The following is a 21,916-nucleotide window of genomic DNA, read 5'->3' on the forward strand; positions in this document are numbered from 1 at the left end:
CACCCATGTTGGCGGCCAGTCTTTGTCACTTAACATTATTATAATGCTGGCCGTGCTCCAGAGGGGCAAGAGGACGCGGACAGAGTGGGAGTTAAATCCTGTGTCACTAAATGCAAGCTAATGTTCGTGCCACTCCCACTGCCCACCCCCGCTTGATAAACATGCCAACATGTGAACAAGGGGAGTACCAGCACTTATGTTCTTTCACCCCAAGCACTGCATGCAGCCACTGCAATGTGTGAACCCATTATGAACCCCTTCACACATACACACACACACTCATTATAAGTCATATCTATACTGTGTGCATTATGTGTGTGTTTTAAACACAGTCATAATCATTATGAATGCATTATAATTCACTATGAATGCCCCCATGATGCACTGTAAATATGGTCTTCATAGAAAGTGTCTCTGAAAAATATATTCTGAAGTATACCAGGACTTTATATGTCTCATGTTGAGCACGCTGAAATGCCTTGGTGCTCTACAAATAAAGTTTTCCTTCTCTGTGTCCCTTGTAGGCGCTGTGAGCGCATCAGCTGTCCCGACTACCTGGACTGTCAAAACTCCCCTCTGAGAATCACCTACTACTACCTCAGCTTCCAGTCCAACATCGTCGTCCCTGCTCAGATCTTCCGCATCGGACCCTCCCCCGCCTACTCGGGAGACAACGTCATCGTGACCATCACGCGGGGAAATGAGGAAAACTACTTCAGCACCCGGAAGCTGAACGCCTACACGGGCGCTGTGTACTTAAATCGACAGGTCGAGGGTCCCAGGGATTTCTCGATCACTGTGGAGATGAAGCTTTGGAGACAGGGGACGTTTACCACTTTCCAGGCCAGGATCTTCGTCTTCATCACGGCCAACTCACTCTAACAGTGAGAGACGTGCTGTGGCCACCATGGACCTTTTCCGTTAACACTATTTAACAGTGTTATAAAGTATACCACTGTCTGTCATGATTGGTTTGAGTAGTTAATCTCGCTTGTTTCCAGTCCAGTCGAAGTTCATTTTAAAGGAACAGTCCACCCCAAAATCAAATATACATATATTTCCTCTTACCTGTGGTGCTGTTTATCAGCCTAGATTGTTTTGGTGTTAGCTGCTGAGTGTTGGAGATATCAGCTGTAGAGATGTCTGTAATGGAACTAGATGGCACTCAGCTTGTGGTGCTCAAAGTGCCGAAAAAATACATTTGAAAAACTCAACAGCAATGTTTCTTTCCAGAAATCATGACTCAGTTACTCAAGATAATCCACAGACCTTGTTGTGAGCAGTTTCCCATAGGGACTACGTTCTTTCTACAGAGCTCACACAACAACCTCTGCTCTGAAAAAAGTGTGCATCTACTCATGGACGAGAGGCTTGTGCTCTTGACAGCCCGAGATATTAACATTAATGGCATCCCACTTAGCTTAGCTGTAATTTTAGCTAGCTCAGTGGTGCTAGATGAGCTAGCAGAGGATGCACACCTCCTTCCACGCAAAAAATAGTCCCTCCATGAAATTGCTCACAACAAGGTCTGTGGATTATCTTGAGTATCCGATCATGATTTCTGGAAAGAGACATTGCTGTTGTGGTTTTCAAATGTATTTTTTTTTGGCACTTTGAGCACCACAAGCCGAGTGCCATCTAGATCCATTGTATTTGAGAAAAGGTAGACATGTCTAAGACTCAACAACTCACACCAAATTAATGTATTTTGATAAATAGCACTACAGGTAAGAGGAATATGTATATGTATACTTGATTCCGGGGTGAACTGTCCCTTTAAAGCATTGCTGTAAAAGTAGTGGAATATTCAAAAAGGCTTTTGAGTCTGTTTTCACCGCGACTGCATGTAATATCAAAATTATCTTTTCTTTTATTACCACTTTTCAGTTGAGTTGTTACTGTACGTCATTAATTTCCACGGTTCAAGAGATCCATGCAAAACACATTCCATAGTTTCCAAAACCCATTAAAATCTGAATCCAAACATAATAACACAAACATATTTATTTTACCAGCAGAATGAAACAATTTGCTGATTATCTCGACCAGATGTGAGTAAAGCATTAAAATGATAACTGGCTTCTAGCTTCAGCCCAGCTCTTCTTCTTTTTGTCATAATGAGAGATTTGTATCCCAGTTTTGTGCTTGTATCATCCTGTTATCAGATGGTGATGTGTAGTTTGATCACTTTGTGGTGAAAGCAGAGACAAAGTGTCTTGTAAGAGTTTGCATCTCGGTGTCACAACTTTTCTTTTACCCCGCGCTGCTGTTTTTGTTTTGTCCTCAAAGTATTTTATATTATATAATTTTGTATCACTCTTTATGCTGTATTTTTGTATCCCTGTAATCAGACGCAGTATTGATGGATGTATTATATTTTTATGCTAGATTCATAAATTGCAAAGTATTTTAGTAAAACATTAAAAAACACAAATGTAGTTTGGCGAGGACTGGTTAATTTTGTGCACTGTTAGGAGGGATGTTATTTTTAATTATTGATTTAATTAATTAATTATTATTATTATTATTATTATTATTATTATTATTATTAATTTTTATAACTATTACACTAATTATTTTATTGTATTAATTTTAATTAATTAATTATTTGTTTTTTAATTTGCATTTAAAAAAATATTTGACAGTAATAATGGAGTTATACATCATAAAAAAGAAAGAACAAAGAACAGGAAGAAAAAATAATCAAGAAATATCAAAAATAACAATGAATAATAATAATAATAATAATAATAATTATTATTATTATTATTATTATTATTTAAAAATAAATGTTATTTAAATAAATAAAACTAATTTCAAATAAATAAATTCAATATAATAATAATAATAATAATAATAATAATAATAATAATACATAAATAAATATGTACAGTAAATTAAATAAATAAAAATTATTTCAAATAAATAAAAATAAATATAATAATAAGAAGAATATTATTATTATTATTATTTTATCTGGTTACATAAATACGATTTGATAGGATAAAATTCAACTTCTTACATGCATTTTAATCCACAGGGTATAATTTACAGATTACTGATAATTTCAGTCAGAGGACACATTTTACCAACATAAGACATGATGACGTGTGCCTTAAATGCACACATACACACACAGGCACACACCAACACGTGGGTGTGTGTGTACATGTGCATACACATATATTCACACACACATTCTAGTGTATACCCATGTATAAAAACAAAGACATCAGTACATTTAATATCATATTATGTTATCTTAGTTATCACATCACAACAGGAGAGTCACTGGAAATATTGCATGTTTTATAACTCACCTATTTTTTTAGACTTGATTTCTAATTCTTATAGTTATTTTTTTGCATTTGATGTATTTCATTTGCAAGATACACAGTGAATGAAGTTATCATCTTTTAACCAGTTCGTTATCTGTAATTTTCACTTGACAAACGTTGATTGTGCACCGATTCTCGCTTACACACCGTAGTGAACATTATTCCTTGGTGAACTCCATAAAGTATATAATCCACTCTTGTCAGGGCATGTCACACAGTAAATATCCATGCCTATTTACATACCTGTTCACACCTTGCCAGTGAACATACACGTCATCCATCGACACACGCCTGTTTGACGCATGCACGTTTTATGAGGGATAATAAAAGCAATGATCATGTTTGATATCTGAAATAAAATAATTATAGTCTTTTTTTATATGTGTGTGTAATGTATTGTAGGCTCTACACAGATAAACTCCAGCTGTAGGTTGTGTCACAGAAAGAGTTACACTCCCACCTACAGGATGAATGCAGTCCTGCACCCTCATGTTTTGGCTTCCTTCCATGGCAACTTACACAACAGAGCAGCTGTAAAGGTGCACCAGTTCCTCATTAAGTGTAAAGACATTTGAGCTAATTAAAGTATAAGAATGTTATAAACAACAGCGTTAAGATGATCTTCTTTTTAATAAGCTCTACTTTAAGCTATGAGATAATCTTCTGCCCCCTCTCAGAGTTCAGTGAACCTCCCGGACCTGCTGTAATCATCGGAAAGGGTGTGTGTGTCTCTGTGACAGCTGTATTAATGCATGTTGTACATCCAAACAGAGCTGCTCGCCAGCTTTCTGGTCTCTGAAATGAGTTATACTGCCGAAGGTCATTTCAACAAAAGAGACTGATTTCTGTTGATTTCTGCACTAATTTTAGTCCATCACTCCTCGCTCACTTGAAAATGATAACAGCCGGTTACTCCCAAAAAGAGTCGAGGAAACATTTAATACAGCTTTCTCATTCTTGGAGGCTGAAGACGTTCCTCCTGACATAACTCATAATAATAGCTACGTGTGTATGACTGACTCAAGCGCTCAAACACACCCAGTGACTGAGATGCCACTCTTGGTATGCACAGTACATAACGAGCCCTGGAGCTGTGATTGATGTCTCTTTCCCCTAATTAGCTTTATCTTCTCTTCAAGATTAGGTGGTGCTGTGTTTCAGGGACAGTGAATCACGCATCCCAGACAGGGGAAGATACACACATCTATTATGGGTTTAGGGACACCGACAGGAAGTTTTGAAATGTCCTGGACAAAGGAAGAGGAGCTGTAGGAGAGTCAGATTCATTCGTCTTCGGTTGCAGGGGCTGTGAGGGACGGTCTGGGGAAATCTGGGTTAGGAAAATGAATGGGGAATGCTCTCTCTTCAGTCAGTGCTAAATGATGACATGCCCTTAAGCGAGGCACTCGATCCACATTGCTCCAGTAGATATGCTTTCTTAGCGGAAAACAGAAGACTAAACACACAGAAAATTACCAGGTCAAAGCTGACCAACTTTGAGTCAATAGCATCAATGTAATGAGGGATAATTTCACCCAGTACCCGTAAGAACCACCAAGAACCATGGGTTGTTCTGACCCAGTGACTATCATAATCTTTTGAGTGTTCATACCTAGCGACGTGTTTCGACTGTTTCTTCAACTGCGTTACGACCTGTGTGTGCACGCCTGTCAGCCCTCGCGACAGAGCCCCAGATAACGCGGTGACGTCACCAAACTATGTTTTTTAACTTGGGGACAACACATTGTAAGGGCATGGATATTCTTCAGATCTGCCTCCAGGGCCTGGGTCCAAACACAACACTCTACCCGTGATCCTGCTTGCCGGCTCTTCAGTGTTGCGACGGATATATAGAGAGAAAGGTGACGTTTAGAAACAAGCCCAAAAAACTGCAACTCGTGACTACCAATATTTGTAAGTGACTTTACAAAAAAACAAGCCCAAAGTTGCGGCTAATAAGCAGACCTGGCAACCCTGCGGCTTGTCCTCCTCACATTTCTTCCATCCTCCTGCGGGCTGACGTGGGACGTATCCCGCCTCTCATTGGCTGATGCTCTTTGTCAGTCGTGTCAGACTTCTCCAGTTTTCTAGCATGCCAGATATCCAGTCCCAGTCACAGACGAGGGGGTGACTTGCTCGTAGGCTTGTTCACACATGAGGACTCATCGTGGCAGACTATCTGCGGACTCACCTGCGACCCAAGGTGGCTCTCAAGATCCTCTGCGACGTCAAAATCACGGTGAAAATCATGTAATGTGAGCTAGGCTTAACAATATACAGTTGTGACAATTCTGAGCTTTTTATGCCCAACACTGGGTCCAGAATAACCATAGTTAAATAAAGATTACAAAAAATAACCCTAAAAGTAACCCAATGTGTGAGTTTTAGGGAGATTAAGTGGCATCAGGATCACAGATTGCAACCAGCTGAAACTTCTCCCAGTTAGAATTCCTTCCTTAATTGTTCAGGAGGTTTTTTACCCGGAGCCGAATTATCCACAGAGGTCTCTTCCTCTCCAAAACAAATGGACCAAGTGATTAAGACCAATAAAAACACTTAATAAAGCAGTTCATGTTACAAATCTGTGTTACGCTAATGCTGTTTGGCACATTGCAGACAGGTCACTGTAACATTCTCATGTTTCTTGTCTTGTGTTTCCTGTTTTATTTTGAAACTCACGTCTTGTCTCCTTTCAGGTTTCTTCACGTCCTGCTCCCTTGTGTTTCCCGCCTGTTTGATTACCTGCACCTGTCCCAATGTGTCACACCTGTGTCTCGTTGTCTCCCCTATTTAGTCTCTGTGTTTCCCTTTGTCTGTGCCAGTTTGTCTTGTATTTTGAGTCAGCGGTCCAGCCTTTTCTTTGTTACTTCATTACTTTGTTTGCCTTGTGATATTGACCCACTTTTTGGATTTCTGGGTTTTGTCTTTGCCTGTCGTTTTTGGATGCCTTTGCTTGAGTGACTGAGTCTGCATTTGAGTCCCTTTTGGTTCAGTGTGATAGTCACTAGCCCAGCACTTGCTAAAGTGTGCTCACCTCTCTCTTTCTTCTGCTAAAGTGCACTCACCTCAGAAGGTTTTTACTGGGAGCAGTGGTAGCCTCCTCTCCAAAACAAGTGGGCCCAGTGATTTCACCAGTAAAAACACTGAATAAAGCAGTTTCACATAAAAAAAAAGAGGTAATTCTAACTATGGTGGGCGACATGAAAAAGTGAGTGCCCTATCCAGAGCCAGTGTTGGTTTGTCCATTCTGGGCTACTGTAGAAACAGGGCAACCTCAACATCACCAGTTCTCTCCTTGTTTCCTGTTGTCTTTCTACTTTGTGTTCCTGGGACAGTTGTCTCCAGAAAGAGCTGGATTTTTAAAAAATATATACATGCATATTCATTTTAAATGTCCCACATTTTAAAATATCATTTTGTCATGTCTTTTCTAAAATGTAAAGTAGGTGTGGGTGCTATATAAATACTGAGAAGTATCAAAATGCTCAGTCCACAGAGATATGCCCACAGGTCGTATTCAGAAACTGTGTCTTTAAACGAGCGGTCAGGACTTCCTTCAGGTTGTGACAACTATTAGATGTTTAAATGATATCAGCTGATGAGAAGTAAATAGTCTGTAAAGGCAGAGAGGGACACTATAGTACCATTAGAGTCATTCCTTTGGCTGCAGTGACAACGCGGAGAGGCTGAGAGTGCACGTGTGGAAGACCCAGAAACACTGACCAATCAGAGCAGACTGGGTCATTTAAAGACACAGATGCTAAAACGGAGTGTTTCAAACATTGGGTGAATACAGGTATGTTCAGACAGACCGTATGAGAAAAATAAGGTGTTTTTTGAACATCAACACATTTAAACATGTTCTGGTAGAACCCCAAAATACAAATATGAACCTGAAAAAGAGCATAACACGGGACCTTTAAGTGCCACAAAGTCCCATCCACCTCCATTGTATCAGGGGGACAGCAGAGATCTCACAGCCTGACAAAAACCTGGCAAATAAAACTAAAACTGTCTGCATACCTCATGAAGTGAGCGAGAAAATAAACTAACCCTTGAAAGCTAAAAGCACATTGACATACATTCAAAAATAGTCACTAACAGAAGACTGCATGCAGGTGTACTGGATTCTATTGAGTCTGCACTGGAAAGGAAATTGTTATAAATATGATAATGATGATGATGGTGAGATACATTCTCTTATAATGCAACTTTTGGAGGGAAATGAACAACTGCGATCTACTGTGTAGGTGGAGGTCGGAGCAGAGGAGGGGTGGGGATGGAGTGTGATGGGGGGGGGGGGGGGGGGGGGGGGTTGGGTTGGTGTTACAGACACGCTTGTCTTTGATAGCTCAGGTGGTCATCACCTGAGGGGGAAAAGAGCGTTAATGGGCATTCTCAGAAGCAGACAAGCACAGGCTAGCGCTCCCTCTTTCCCTGGCTGCCATAAACAAGGGGAAGTATGCATCATTAGATTAGGCTGAGGCTAACTACCTGCAGTCAAGCCCACTTCATACAGTAGCTAGCAGTGTGCGGAGTGCACCGACTCAACCTCCGGCCTCCCACTGCTCCATATGATTGGCTGGGTCAGATGTGGGCCTTGAGGCACAGCAGTGCGATTGGTCAATTTGTGGAGCACATCAGATAGTTATTATTGTAGATTATGTTGTGTGTCAACATTTCTATTATACGCAATTATATTGACAACAGGGTGTGATGACTGATCATTGACAGAATGCCTGAATTACATTGGGAGACAATGGCGATGCCTATGAGAGCTCACTTTGTGAAAAGCCCAACAGTTTACTAAAAGGTCAAACGACTCTGCAGCAAATATGATTTATGGGTGGGTCACATTTATTTGGCCTGGAGACTGGGCATGAAAAGACACAGAGCGAGCTCTGAGAAAATATCAGTTAAACCTCACAATAAATTGCAGAGCAAGATATCATGTTTGTCTTTGCCTCCATGGAAAACAAGAGCAAAAAAAAAGGGAGACGAAGAGTTGAGAAATGCAGAAGGAAAGACAGCGAGAGAGGAATTTGCCTGAGAGGTGAATGAAGGAAGGTATGTGAGGTTGCCTGTCACTTTGAGGCGCCTGATAGCTCTGCCTTGGTGTCATCTTATCACACTTCAACAGATATTGCACCACATCTCTAATATCCCACATTTTAGAATAGAATTGGTGAAACTGCACACATATTAAAAAAAACAACAACAACGAAGCCCTTAAAACTGACATTTTGCCTCCAGGCTGACCTGAGAGACGGCCAGGAGGAAGAGATGCATGTTAGAGATTCATCCCTGAGGGCAGAGACAGAGGAAAGCAAGGCTCATCCCTGCAGGAGAGGATTGACCCGAGGGGAGGCTCATCTCCACGGCTCCATGGGTGGGAAGATTTACTGGAGTCTTAATCACAGGTCGACACCTTGGAAACAGGTTCTCTGACCAATGGGAGCGGAGCCGCAGATGATGCGCTGCCTTGTTAATTGCCATTTTGACAGAATGTAATGCCAGAAATCTTTGGCATGTGACTTTTGACACCACAAACCATGTTTTTCACTCTCTGGATGTACTGTATTGACTCACTCAAAATTAGGGTTACATTTACAGGACTGTATTCTATGACAGTATGAAATGTGTCACGGTCAGTTGATTAAAATTACTAAAAAAAAGTGCTAGTGGTGTGTGTAGCAATGCTGATAATTTGGTTTTACGTGCAGAATATCATATGTCAGATACCATTTTTTTGTAATTCTGCTGCCAGTACAGTAAACATTAACTGAATTTAGTTTGCTTTGCTCAGAGCATTGATTTTTTTTGTTGTTTTTTTTTGTTATTGTTGAAGAAATAGTCTTCATGAAAAACTGACAGTGTGTGGATTATCCAGAGTAACACGGATTTTCCTGTTTGTTTGTTTTTTCTTTAAATTAAATGTTTTAAATGTAGTAATTCTTTTTCATTCTTAAGTCACACACTGAAAGCTCAGTTGTTTTGGCACTAAATCCACCAAGGTAGACGCTCAGACTGGGATGGTCATGGAAAAGCTTGTTACCAGACCCAGAGTTAAGATTAGTGTATCTAAAGATTAACATGAATGTGTTAGCTCAACTTAAATGTTTAAATGTTTCAGTGCAACGTATCAAAATCTGGGTAGATAAAAAGCAAAACTACCTCCATGGATACATCTTAATAGATAGTAAATGTAAGAAATGTGTTTTTAGTTAAGCTAGTGACATGGCTTTAGCGCTCCAACACTTTGAAATATCGTAACAACTATTAGATTAATTAATGGGATCACAACAGACACAATACAGTGACTCACAAGTGAAAACAAATGTGGGCAACAGGCGTGAAGTGAAGAGGCAAATGGCTCCATCCCTACATCCTACCACTCTCTACTTCCTGCTCCCTCGCTCGGATCGCGACCATCTCCAACCTCAGTGTTCATTGTGATCTCAGTTACACACCTGTGAAGTTTCATAAGTGCACCCTGCATAGTTGTGATGCTACCATGGTGACAACATCTGACCATAGACAGACATTTGGTGCAGATGTTCATGTCCTACTCAAGTTGATTCTAATGTCAGTAAATACCCAATTTGTTGAGTTACAGCCCCGTCCTTATTTACAAACATTTCTGTTTTGGAAGGCGTGTAGCTTGTTCTGTCACAAAAAAAGTTTATACATAGGATTTATATCTTGTTTTTACAGGGACAGATGAGTAGGCACTATTCACTGACTTATATGACACATATGTGAATATGACAGCAGCAATAGTTGAACGTTTCGAGAGAGACAGGATCCGGAATTCGATGGATGCGCATTTCCGTCAAAATAAAAGCACCAAGCTAATAAAAATGCGGTGAAACTTTTTAATTTAAAGAATATAATTTACAAGAAAAGCCCAAGCCATTGAGTTAATTGATTTTCTTACACCCCTCATCACCCCAAATCGATGGTGCACCAGAATTTAAAGTTTTACTTTGGTGAACACTTTTACTTTAGTGAATTTGGTGAATTCCGGATCCGCTCTCTAGACCAGAACCAGAATCCAGACAAAATTCAGAGTGAATAGAAACCAGGCTCTTTACCGTACGTGAAGAGCCTGGTGACGCGAGGCTAGGGCCAGATAGGGGCATTCGTCAGGCTGGTAAGAGTCTGTCGCAGCTGCCAGCGGTCACCTTGTTTGCGTAAGCTCTGACATGGGTTTGAGGGGAGTCTAGAGGTTGGTGTAGACCCAGCTTGCCCTCCTTAGCCACAGTGGGATACAGAACTGTCTTCCAGAGACTAGGAGCCCCCCATTCCATGTCGCTTAGGTATCCAGGACCCTGGGGCGTGCAGGCTAGGGGGGCAAACTGCTGTAGGTGCCTGGTGTGGGCCAAGCCTACAGTCTTGCCTCCTTCCCCTCCTCTGGTAGCCTGGAAATCCATATTCAAATCTAGAAAGATTCTTGAGTCTGGCCCTCACTGATACACCCTTCCTACCCAAGGGGCAGCACTAACTGAGGCATATTAAATGCCGCCGCACGCAAGTGGATAGCATTATAGCCAATCAGAGCACAAAAAACAAGGTGATGTATTCATTGCAGTTAGCCCCATTGGTTTGCCGACCAGTGGGGCTAACTGATATATTATGCTTTTGCCGTATCCCGTCGGCGAAACAGCAAAAATGTCCTTCCTGGAAGCGAAGGCTTCTAGGGCAGTCTTCTGTTCCTCTCTCAAGGAAAAAGATAAATGTAGTTGGCTTAGCGTTCCTTCCACAGCTAAATTGAACGGACACGGTCCTTCGGCAGCTGCCATCTTGGCTGTTTACTTTTCAACTCCTACAGTGCAGCGCTGTCTTCATCATGTTACGCCAGCCCAGAGCCCGCCTCTGTCAGATAGACTGATCAGATTGGTCCAATGGCGATTTAACGGGCTCTGCTCGTCAGGGCCAGATCCCCGTGCAGAGCAAATTCGAATTTGCTGGGGCTGGGGCATCTGGATTTCCAGGTTACTCCTCTGGTACTCTGCCAGAGTACCAGAATCATGGGCCAAAAACTAAAACTATTTAAAAATCACCAGAATGCAGGAAACAAAGTCTGTGACACTCTCTGGATGCCGCCAGACCTCAACTTAGTTTTCAAAACCCTCCCTTGTTTTGAGGTCTCAAGGTTGGCAAGTTGGTCTGACAAGCCACGAGCATGACTGTAGACTCTTTGTCTTGTTTGTAATTTGGATGAACTCATCAAGAACCAGTTGTTAATTTGCAGATTGGGACCATGGTTGAATTAATGTAGGCTCGTTGACTGACGGGGTAACAATACTGTATTGATAAGAACAGAAAGAAAATAAGCACTGTTGAGTTTATACAGGGCGCCGCTTTAGTTCAAACTGATATTTACCAGATTTCACTAAATCATTGGTGCCATTTTACAATCCTCAACATCTGCACATCATAATTAAATTTTTATTTTGTCTCTTTGATGACGATGTTAATGAGGATGATGATGCATCAGTAGACCCGTGTTTATCTGTAGATCATCTGTAATCCAAACCATTTGTGTGTTTATCTAACCGTACCACCAATCCCCTCAGTTGTGATAAAAAAAAAAAAAAAAGAGGGCCTCCCCAATTTAAGTGCTGAAATTTCACAATATTCAGCAAATGAATTTGCAAGATGCAACAGGTACTGCACTGCTTTCATGACTGTCTGCATACCAATGTGACCGCAGTCTAACTATTACTCTCTTTATCTCTGCCCCCTCCGGCACCAGGGTAGAAAACCCTGTGTTCTCTTTCCAGATAAAAACTCTTCTTTAAAACTTCAGTGGGATATGTACATTTGTTTGTGTTTACCCCTACAGCAAAGTCTGTCATTTATAGAGAGCAACGAGAAAACAGGATTCTAAAGACAATTTGGCCTGTTCTCGAATGATTAGATATGACACCGCTGCACAGTATGTTTGCTGTTGCACTAAAGACAACACTGTCACTCAGTTGCGTCCTCCTGCCCACCACCTGAGCGCTGGCAGTGTTTTGTTAGAAAGATTGATGCCTGTGTGTTTATCTGGTGTAAATCCTGCTGTATGTGGCAGCGAGCAGCTTTACTCTGACTGACGGCTGCTCAATATTCTTATTCATAAACACAAGCAGCAATCAGCATAAATCATGTCATTCACTGCACTTTATACGCTTCAAGAAATATTTTTTTAACGACAGTTTGATTTGTTGTTATTTCTGTCTAATTGTCTAACTTGTCACTGATACACACGCTTATGACTCAGAAGCAACACGCCCAGATAATGGTCCTGTTGCAGTGGGAAATTTCCCTAACTCTTCACAATAACTCGCAGGTAGCCTAGGGAACTGTGAGGGTGCCCGCTTGCACTCGAGAGGAGATATTTCCAGGTCCATTCTGGAAAACATCTTCACTTGACATATAGTCATTTTTCTGGCTGACAGCAAAAACAAAGTGAAAAGCCTCATCATGTTGAACCAGTGTCACTGAGCAGATACGACAAAGAATGAGTCCTGTCTGTCAAATCTGTTTACATCCCTGACACAGAGTGGACAGTGACATCAGACGCTGTTTGGGTGTGTCATTGAAATCAGGTCATGGCAAATAAATTCAAACCTCTGTTCACCCAAATTACAAAAAAATAATAAATAAATAAATACACAGTGGTGCAGTGGTTAACACTGTCACCTCACAGCAAGAGGGTTCCTGGTTCAATCTCATGAGGGGGCCTTTCTGTGCGGAGTTTGCATGTTCACCCCGTGTTAGCATACTTCCTCCCACAGTCCAAAGACATGCAGGTTAATTGTTGAATGTGAGTGTGAATGGTTGTCTGTCTCTATGTGTCAGCCCTGTGATAGTCTGCCGACCTGTCCAGGGTGTACCTGGATGTCAGCTGGGATAGGTTCCAGCTCCCCCCGCAACCCTCAAGAGAATAAGCGGTGACGAAACAGGATGGATGGAAGAAATAAACATAAAAAATACCCCCATAGCTGTGGTTCTATTTTGCTGGGATTTTTAGATATCTGTCTTAAGCCCAGAGACTATATCAGTACATGTAGTGCATATACAGTTGCATGCAAAAGTTTGGGCACCCATGGTCAACATTTCGTTTACAGTGAAACTTTGTTTATCGAATTCAAAATTTAGTGTCAATTCACTATATGTGCAGAACATACAGAAGAATCAAAATGCCGTTTCTCTCTCACCTAGTATGATGCCATACAAGGTAATGCGAGTGATTAGAGGTCTTGGGGCTGAAATGAGCTCAACCTATTCTCAAAGTTTAAATGAGTAAGAAGCCCGGCTTGGAGCCAGGCGTGGATGTGGACCACCTAGTGGGGCACTTTTGGTAAGCAAAACTGGCGCTGCGGGACGAGCCACTGAGTAAGTAGAGAATGAACTGATCTCCAAAAGGCATGGTGTTAAAGATGACACATGTCTGCAATATTTTAAACAAGATTACTTTTTAATTTCAATCTTTTACAGTTTTAAAATAACAAAATCTGAAAAGGGCCTGAAATGAAATTTTAGGTACCCAGCATGGTCAGTACTTGGTGCCCTTCTGGCAAGTATCACAGCTTCTAAATGCTTTTTGTCACCAGCTACGAGTCTTTAAGTTCATATTTGGGGGATTTTCACCCATTCTTCCTGCAAAAGGCTTCTAGATCTGAGAGATTCTTGGGTGCACAGATTTTTAGGACTATTAACTGCAAACATAGGCTCTTCTGGTTTGCCCATCGTAAAGCATTTTGTCTGATTTTGTGGGAAATGGGACCTGGGGACAGGCATTGAGAATAACTATTTTAAAAAAGCTAATCTTGACAGTCTTATGTGGTTCCCATCTGATGGGTTGCGGTCCAAAAGTGGGTTGTGTGTCCACTCTGCATGGACCACAGGTGACTTTCAAAAGTGTATTCCTGGCACAGAGCTTTTATTTTGAAGTGCCATTTTCTGTTGTACAGTGATTGACCAGAAGGCAGCTGCTTGACAGAGACAGCAAACTAACTTGTCGACGTGGCCAAACAAGTATGACATGTATTGATATTGTATTGATTGATATGTATTAAACCGCATGGACCTTCAACTAATGATTACGAAAAATGCTTGACCCTGTGGCTGGACCAGTTGGGAATCATTGACGTAGAAACTCAGGGGTTTTGTAATTCGAGTGAACACACTGACATAATGTTTAAAAAGACGCTGCTTTTCTTTAAATAATGTAAAATAATTACAGAAGTAAGAAAAACAAACGGCTAGAATAATAAATTTAGATCGACCTTTGGAAAGATGGCAGAACTCCACCTCTGAGTCACCGTTACTGCTCTCTCTGTTTGTGTCCTCACCCTCCTTTTATCTCCACCACCTGCCACATAACTCAAAGTTACAGGTGTGTTTTCTCACAGCTTTGGCATATCACCATCCACCTGACGCATCTGACCTTGAATACACCCATAAATGGCCGATCCCGTACACAGCTGTGCCACAGACAGCAGACACATATTTTCCAAACAAAGATGAAGATTTCCTCAGTCCTCTCACTGGTGCTGATACTCTGCTATTTCTGCAGAGCTCAGAGACACAGCGGCGACAGTAATATCTTGCTTCGTGCTCCTGATGTTGAGAGAGGGGAAGAGAGGGCTCAGACACAGAGGGCTGGGATTGAAGCTGAGGGAGGTGAACGAGAGCTGGTGCCTCAGACTGACATCTGGACTGAGCTGAGGGACCTGAGAGACATGGTGGTGGAGCAGAGAGTGGAGCTGAGGCATCTGACGACCAGAGTAACAGCTGCTGAGAGCCTGGTGGAGGCCTTGAGGAGGGAGAATACAGGTACACTGCAATAAAGGACACACTTTTTAACAAAGCAGTTGTAGCTGAGCTTATACGCGTACTCTTGTTACAGCTTTGGAGGCCAGGATGACCGCTGCTGAGAGGCTGGTGGCGCAACTGCAGACGGAGAATGACGGTAAACACTGTGTTATCCTTTGACATTAAATTGAACAATAACTGATGTGTTTTGCGCTGAATCCCTGATTTGTGAACCTTCACAATATGTTTCATGTTAAGAACATCCTTTCTGTCACATCTTCACTTTTAGCTCAAGATGCAGAGCTCGCAGCCGTTAAGCAGCAGCTCAGCACTCTGCAGCAAAGAGTGACAGTCAGTGAGGGCCGCGTGGCAGCGCTGGAGAAAGATCAAGAAGGTAAAGGTTAAGGCTTTATTATTTGTGTGAGGAATTGTGTGGTTTGTAATCTGTAACTTGAGATTTTGGTGGCTGTGCAGAACCTCAAAATACCAATCCAGGTGAATAATTTTTCTGATGTGTTTTGTGCTATGATAAAATCATAACTATTATCAAAAAAATTTATTTACTTAATGTGTTTTTGTGATAGTGTTGCCTGCTTTGTAGTTAAATTCATCAAACTTAAAACATGTTTATAACGTGTCTGTGTAGATATTTTTCAAGCAAGTTGTAAATGCTAACATTTTAGCCATTAGCTATAAGGGGGCACAAGCCAGTGTTCTCATTGGGCCGGTCCCAAGCCTGGATAAATGCAGAGGGTTGCGTCAAGAAGGGCATCCGACATAAAATGTGCCAAATCAAACATGCGAATCACGAATATGACTTCCATACCGGATTGGTCGAGGCCTGGGTTAAAGGGGAACTAATGTTTTTTTCAACCTGGGCCCTATTTTCCCATCTACTTTTGTCTAAATGAGTGATAGGATGTTCAATATTTGACATTTCTCCAGTACGAAGCTAGGGCTGACCTGCCTGCAGCCTGTGAGCGCACGCTATATTAAATAATAGGGCACTCAGACAGCGTCAAACAACGTCAAAATACGTCCACTAAAAGTGCATTTTTTTCACACAGATAGGCTCGGATTATTAGTATAATTATCCGACAATATAACGGAAGGGAGAAATGAATGTCTGTGTTTACCTTTAGCTGGATTCGGACATGTTCCTCTACCTGTTGCTGCTCCCTCTCTCTCCTCGTCCGCTCTTCAGTTTCAATGAGCTCTGCATCTGTGGACGTCCGTGTATTCCGTGTTCAAATAAATACGGGCGATCATCAAATACAAATGGCTCATCCAGATCCAGTTGGTCAAAATTGGGTAAAAATTTAGCCATGACTACTCCAAACAGAGTAACTCCTCGCGTTTGTCAGGTCACTCCAGCAGTAACTTCCTGCAACAACTCAAATCCCGTGAGACATGAGATTTCCGAGCCAGGCTTTCACTCTCTGAGTGTTTTGACTTGCCAAAACAAACATGTCCGAATTTTTACCCGATTTTGACCAACTGGATCTGGATGGACCGTATTTATTTGAACATGGAGTACACGGATGTACACGGATGCAGAGCTCATTGAAACTGAAGAGCGGACGAGGAGAGAGGGAGCAGTGTTACTTTGGTAGCGCATATACTAAAATTGCAACAGGCAGAGGAACATGTCCGAATCCAGCTAAAGGTAAATGCAGATGTTTATTTCTCCTTTCCGTTATATTGTCGGATAATTATACTAATAATCCGAGTCTATCTGTGTTAAAAAAAAATGCACTTTTTGTGGACGTATTTTGACGTTGTTTGATGCTGTCTGAGTGCCCTATTATTTAATATAGCGCACGCTCACGGGCTGCAGGCAGGTCAGCCCAAGCTTCATACTGGAGAAATGTCAAATATTGAACATCCTATCACTCATTTAGACAAAAGTAGATGGGAAAATAGGGCCAAGGTTGAAATAAACATTAGTTCCCCTTTAACAACGACCGCCATTGGTGCTGCTGACCTACAGGGTGCCGGTGGAAATTGGACTACTGTTAGTTGAAAAAGGAGAGGAGGAAGGTGTGTCCACAGGCAGAGGATAGGGTTAGATGGAGGCAGATGATTCGCTGTTCCAACCCCTGAAGGGCATAGCCGAAAGAAGAAGAAGCTGTCAGGTAAAGTACTTCATGGCTACAAGAGTCTGGGTTAGTTGTAGGCCTAAGAACATTTGTTACAACCTACCTCATGCACAATTTTACCACTGGGGCTAACACACACACACACATACACACACACACACACACACACACACACACACAAAAAAAAAAACTTTTCAGTATCAAGTTTTTGTCATAATCCTTATTTTATAATGTTACATTTCACCCCAGGCTATGAACCTGGACTATGGGGTGAATTGTACCAAGTCACTTTTTGTATCTGAGACCAAATTATGCATTTTCTGTTCATTGTTCTGTTACTATACTTTAATAGCAGACACATGTAACTACTTTGTACCACATGTTTAATGCACTGGCTTTAGGAGAGCTCCAAAATACAAACAGAAATGTCAAAAGTCTTACAACACCCCCATCTACAAACTAACTGAGGTATTTCTAGATTGAATCTGTGACTTGTAAACCTTCACAATATGTTACAATATAATGGGAAAGATCTTTTCTGTCACATTTTCACTTTTAGCTCAAGATGCAGAGATTGCAGCTAATCAGCAGCAGCTTGGTGCTCTGCAGGAAAGAGTGACAGCCAGTGAAGGCCGCGTGGCAGAGCTGGAGAAAGAGCAAGGAGGTAAAGGTTAAGGCTTTATGATGTGTGTGAGGAACTGTGTGGTTATTAATGTGTAATTTGTGATTTTGGTGGCTGTGCAGAAACCTCAAAATACCAACCGAGGTCAATCATTTTTGTCTGATGTGTTTTGTGCTATAACGTTTTTTTATAACATGTCTATGTAGCTATCTTTCATGCAAGCTGTAAGTGCTAATGTTTTATGCGTTAGCAGTAAGGTAAGCTGCTGTAACTACTTTGCATCACATTTTGAATGCACTGGCTCAAAGAGAGCTCAAAATACAAACAGACATGTCAAAGTCTTAACAAGTACCCACTGCTACAAACTAACTGAGGTATTTTTACAGCGAATCTCTGAAACCTTTACAATATCATGATAAATAAAATCTTTTCTGTCACATTTTCACTTTTAGCTCAAGATGCAGAGCTTGCAGCCGTTAAGCAGCAACTCGGCACTCTGCAGCAAAGAGTGACAGCCAGCGAAGGCCGCGTGGCAGCGCTGGAGAGAGAGCAAGAAGGTAAAGGTTAAGGCTTTATAATTTGCGTGATGAATTGTGTGGTTATTAATGTGTAATTCGTGATTTTGGTGGCAGTGTAGAAACCTCTAAATACCAATCGAAGTGAATAATTTTTGCCTGTGTTTTGGGCTATGACACTGTAGGGGAGACCGGGTATGACTGTAACATGGAATAGTTTTAACACTTTAAGTCTCTCCAGTCTGGAACAAGCTACTAATCACCTGATTCACTCTGCACATGCTCACTTTAGTCTTCATTCCTTGTGAGGAAGTTTTGAGGTACAAAAGTTGTTTTTTTTTTACTTAATTTGTTTTTGTGATTGGATTGCCTGGTTTGTAGTTATCAAACCCTAAAACATGTTTATAATGTGTCTATGCCAATATCTTTCATGCAAGTTGTGAGTGCTCATATTTAAGCTAATGTTTAACCACCCCCGTCTCCCCTGTCTACAAAAACTGAGGTATTTTTGCACCAAATCTCTGCTCTGCTCAGCAGAAGCTCAGCACTCTGCAGCAAACACGGACAGTCAGTAGTGCTGGAACTATGCTTGACACATCCATGAGGGTCGCGAGTATCTGACAGCCAAAACATCACACCATCAGACATGCCCCTTCACGAGGGGTTCTGTTTGGCAGGTTTTTGCCTTTCTGTGCAGAGAAAATGGAGAACCATGTTGTAACCGTGAGTTTTAGGTACACTGCTCCCTACACTGCAACCTCGTCATATGTTGACATTTTATGGACTTTCCACGTCCAGGTACGACGTGTGAGGTACCCTGGGTGCATTGGTTGTTGATGTTCTGGGACACCGTGTCAAGTTGTCATCTTTCAAAATACACTTCTGTTTTCAGAGGAAATTCAGCATTTACATAGTCTCTTTCAAACACACTACGTTGGTACAACAACACAAATTGATGTCTTTTTTCCTTCATCAACAAACACATGTAGTTGGGTTTAGGCAACAAAAATGCGTATTTAGGTTTAGGAAAAAAGAACAGGGTTTGGCTTTAGAATCTTATAGGACGCGAACACCATTCGGTCTCCCGCCCTCCCCACTCGGACTTCCACTGACTTAACTTTCATCCTTGTCCCACTGTGTATCCCCCTTACACCAATGGGCGCAGTTAAACCATAACGGCAACCGGCCGTGTATCATGCCGACTTTTTAGGACACCTTTTTTTGTTGGTTTCTGACACTGCGAGTCACTGCCCAAGCGCCAGATTTCGATGACGTCAGAATGAGACCGGGCTCTGGAAGTTTGCTGCTTGGAGAAATCCACATAGACAGTAAAATATTGAAACATTTCCTCATCAAGATTCAACGTAAGCTTACGTCCATGTGAAAAACATGAAGCTTAACGCCCACTCTCTGCACCCCGAGTTAAAACCATTGGCGCTGTCAGTACTGTGACATTGTTAGCACTGTTCCCGCTGTTAGCACTGTTAGCTGCTAGCCGTCAGCTCAGCCACCTCGGTTGAGAGCCGTGTGCAAACAATCCCAGCTCAAACTCTGAATCATATATATTCTCTAAACATCAGATGCAGATCCTTTAAGGGTTTATGCTTTGTGTGATTCATTGTGTGCAAATGGTTATTAAATAACTGTCTTGTAATTTCAGTACAAAATGCGGCACTGCAGCAACTTGAAAATGCCAGCAAAGGTAAATTATTTTCTGTCTGTGTATTTATTTTGTGCATGTGTGAATATGTGCGTATGTTCAGACAGTAATTCAGAATTGATTGTGTTGTTTAACTGTGCCGCAGTGAGGAAGGTGGCCTTTTCTGCCTCCCTTCGGACATCTGGCGCAGGAAACATCTCAGAAAATCCACTTAGATACAGAAATGTCTTTACCAACACTGGAAACCACTACAACCCAAACACAGGTAGTCTGAATAGGCTTCTTTTATCTGAAACATTTGATTCATTGCTTCACTTCTGTCTGTTGTGATGATTATTTTCTGCCTGTGTTTTAGGTTACTTCACTGCACCAATAAGAGGAGTGTATTACTTCAGATTTGATGGCCATTCATCACATTCTAATCACATGATGATAATGCATCTCATCAAGAACGGACGACTCATAGTTACCGCAGCTGACCTTCCCCCGTCACCTGCAGATCTGGCGGATAATGCATCCAATGGTGCAGTGTTGCAGTTAGAAGTGGGAGATATTGTTTCGGTAAGCCTTTCTGGGGAGGTTTGGGATGACAACAACAACAGAACAACTTTTAGTGGCTTTCTGCTCTTTCCTTTGTAAGATATTACATCTGCCGACATGACAGTAACATGCTGGGCCCGGTTTGTGTCATTTAATCACTGTCTGTGAATTTATTAAAGAGCACTAATAACAACACAAAAATGTTTTGCTTTTTTGTTTTAATTTTTTATTCACCTTCACATCTGAGTCTTCTGATCCTCTCCCAAAATTAACCTGGCCTCCATACCAAATAAATACATTTTAAAGAATGAAGTGATGAATTTAAAAGGGACCTAATATGCTTTTTCATATAGTCTGTCATATATATATAATATTACAGTAATTAATGTTCATATTAAACCTGGTCAAAGTTTATAATGAGATAAACATATGTAAAACGAATCCCTGTGAGCAAAAACCGCAGGCTTCAGACCATTCTGAATACTTTGGCTCTACTCTGACTCAACCTTGGCTACAATATAACGTCAGATCGTGACAGATTTCTTTATATGGTCATCTGTTTCAGGCACCCTACTGCAAATGTTTACATTACATAGGCTACATTGCTAAAGTTACATGTAGCTACATGCTAACATCAGGGCAACAAGTAATCTTGGTTGCCGATGTTGTACATTTCTGATCATATTACTGCTGGATCATGTCCTTTCTGGACTTTTAGAAAAGGCCTCTATGCTCCATCACAGTTATTTCCCCGGCTGCAATGATGGCACAGAGATGGCGAGATACAGGAGACCTGGAAATGCTGACTAAGCAGACTTCTTCGGGAGAGGGTCGTAAAGAGACAGGCTCTCGAACAAAGCGTTTCAGACAGAGGGTGAATATATAGGTCTACACATTTCCTAGTAGAAACCCAATATACAAGTATGAACCCAAAACTGAGCATAATAGGTCCCCTTTAAAGACAGGAGTTTTACTTTCATGCTCTTGTGAAAGGCTTTTGAGAATCCATCCCAGGGCCGGATTTGTTTACCAGAGGGCCCCAGGGCAAAAATTAACTGTTGGCCCCCACTGACCCCTCTCTGTTTGCATTTATGTTTTGATTAATAATAAGTAAATAAGGAAATGTACCGTTTACATACAGTCTCTTTAAAAATCAAAGCACTACGTCAGCACAACACAGCGAATTGATATTTTCTCACTTCAACAACAAATGCACGTAGTTGGGTTTAGGCAACAAAAACATGTGGTTAAATGTGGTTATAATCGTACGGGGCATGAAACAAAGCTCTCCCGGATGAAAGTTAGTGTTTGTTGGACCCATCCACCACCCCTTC

General features: G+C 41.4%; 2 protein-coding genes across 3 annotated transcripts in view; both read left to right on the plus strand.

Annotated features, from left to right (window-relative positions):
* fbln2 (fibulin 2) overlaps positions 1-3,715 on the plus strand; it is a 34,865-nt gene extending 31,150 nt beyond the window's left edge. For both annotated transcript variants that reach the window (XM_033629565.2, XM_033629566.2), the window contains exon 17: positions 525-3,715. In XM_033629565.2, coding sequence (XP_033485456.2) covers positions 525-882 — 358 coding nt within the window. In that variant the 3' untranslated portion in view covers positions 883-3,715. The remainder of the gene's footprint in view (positions 1-524) is intronic.
* Positions 3,716-14,803: 11,088 nt separating this feature from the next.
* On the plus strand, positions 14,804-20,777 carry LOC117258672 (uncharacterized). The gene is made up of 8 exons (XM_033629756.2): positions 14,804-15,167; positions 15,241-15,303; positions 15,436-15,540; positions 17,805-17,909; positions 18,320-18,424; positions 20,043-20,084; positions 20,188-20,307; positions 20,398-20,777. The coding sequence occupies exons 1-8, from the start codon at positions 14,855-14,857 to the stop codon at positions 20,679-20,681; spliced, it is 1,137 nt and encodes a 378-aa protein (XP_033485647.1). The 5' UTR covers positions 14,804-14,854; the 3' UTR covers positions 20,682-20,777.
* Positions 20,778-21,916: the final 1,139 nt, after the last annotated feature.

Source organism: Epinephelus lanceolatus, chromosome 8 (assembly GCF_041903045.1).
Source record: "Epinephelus lanceolatus isolate andai-2023 chromosome 8, ASM4190304v1, whole genome shotgun sequence".
Classification (NCBI taxonomy): Eukaryota; Metazoa; Chordata; class Actinopteri; order Perciformes; family Serranidae; genus Epinephelus; species Epinephelus lanceolatus.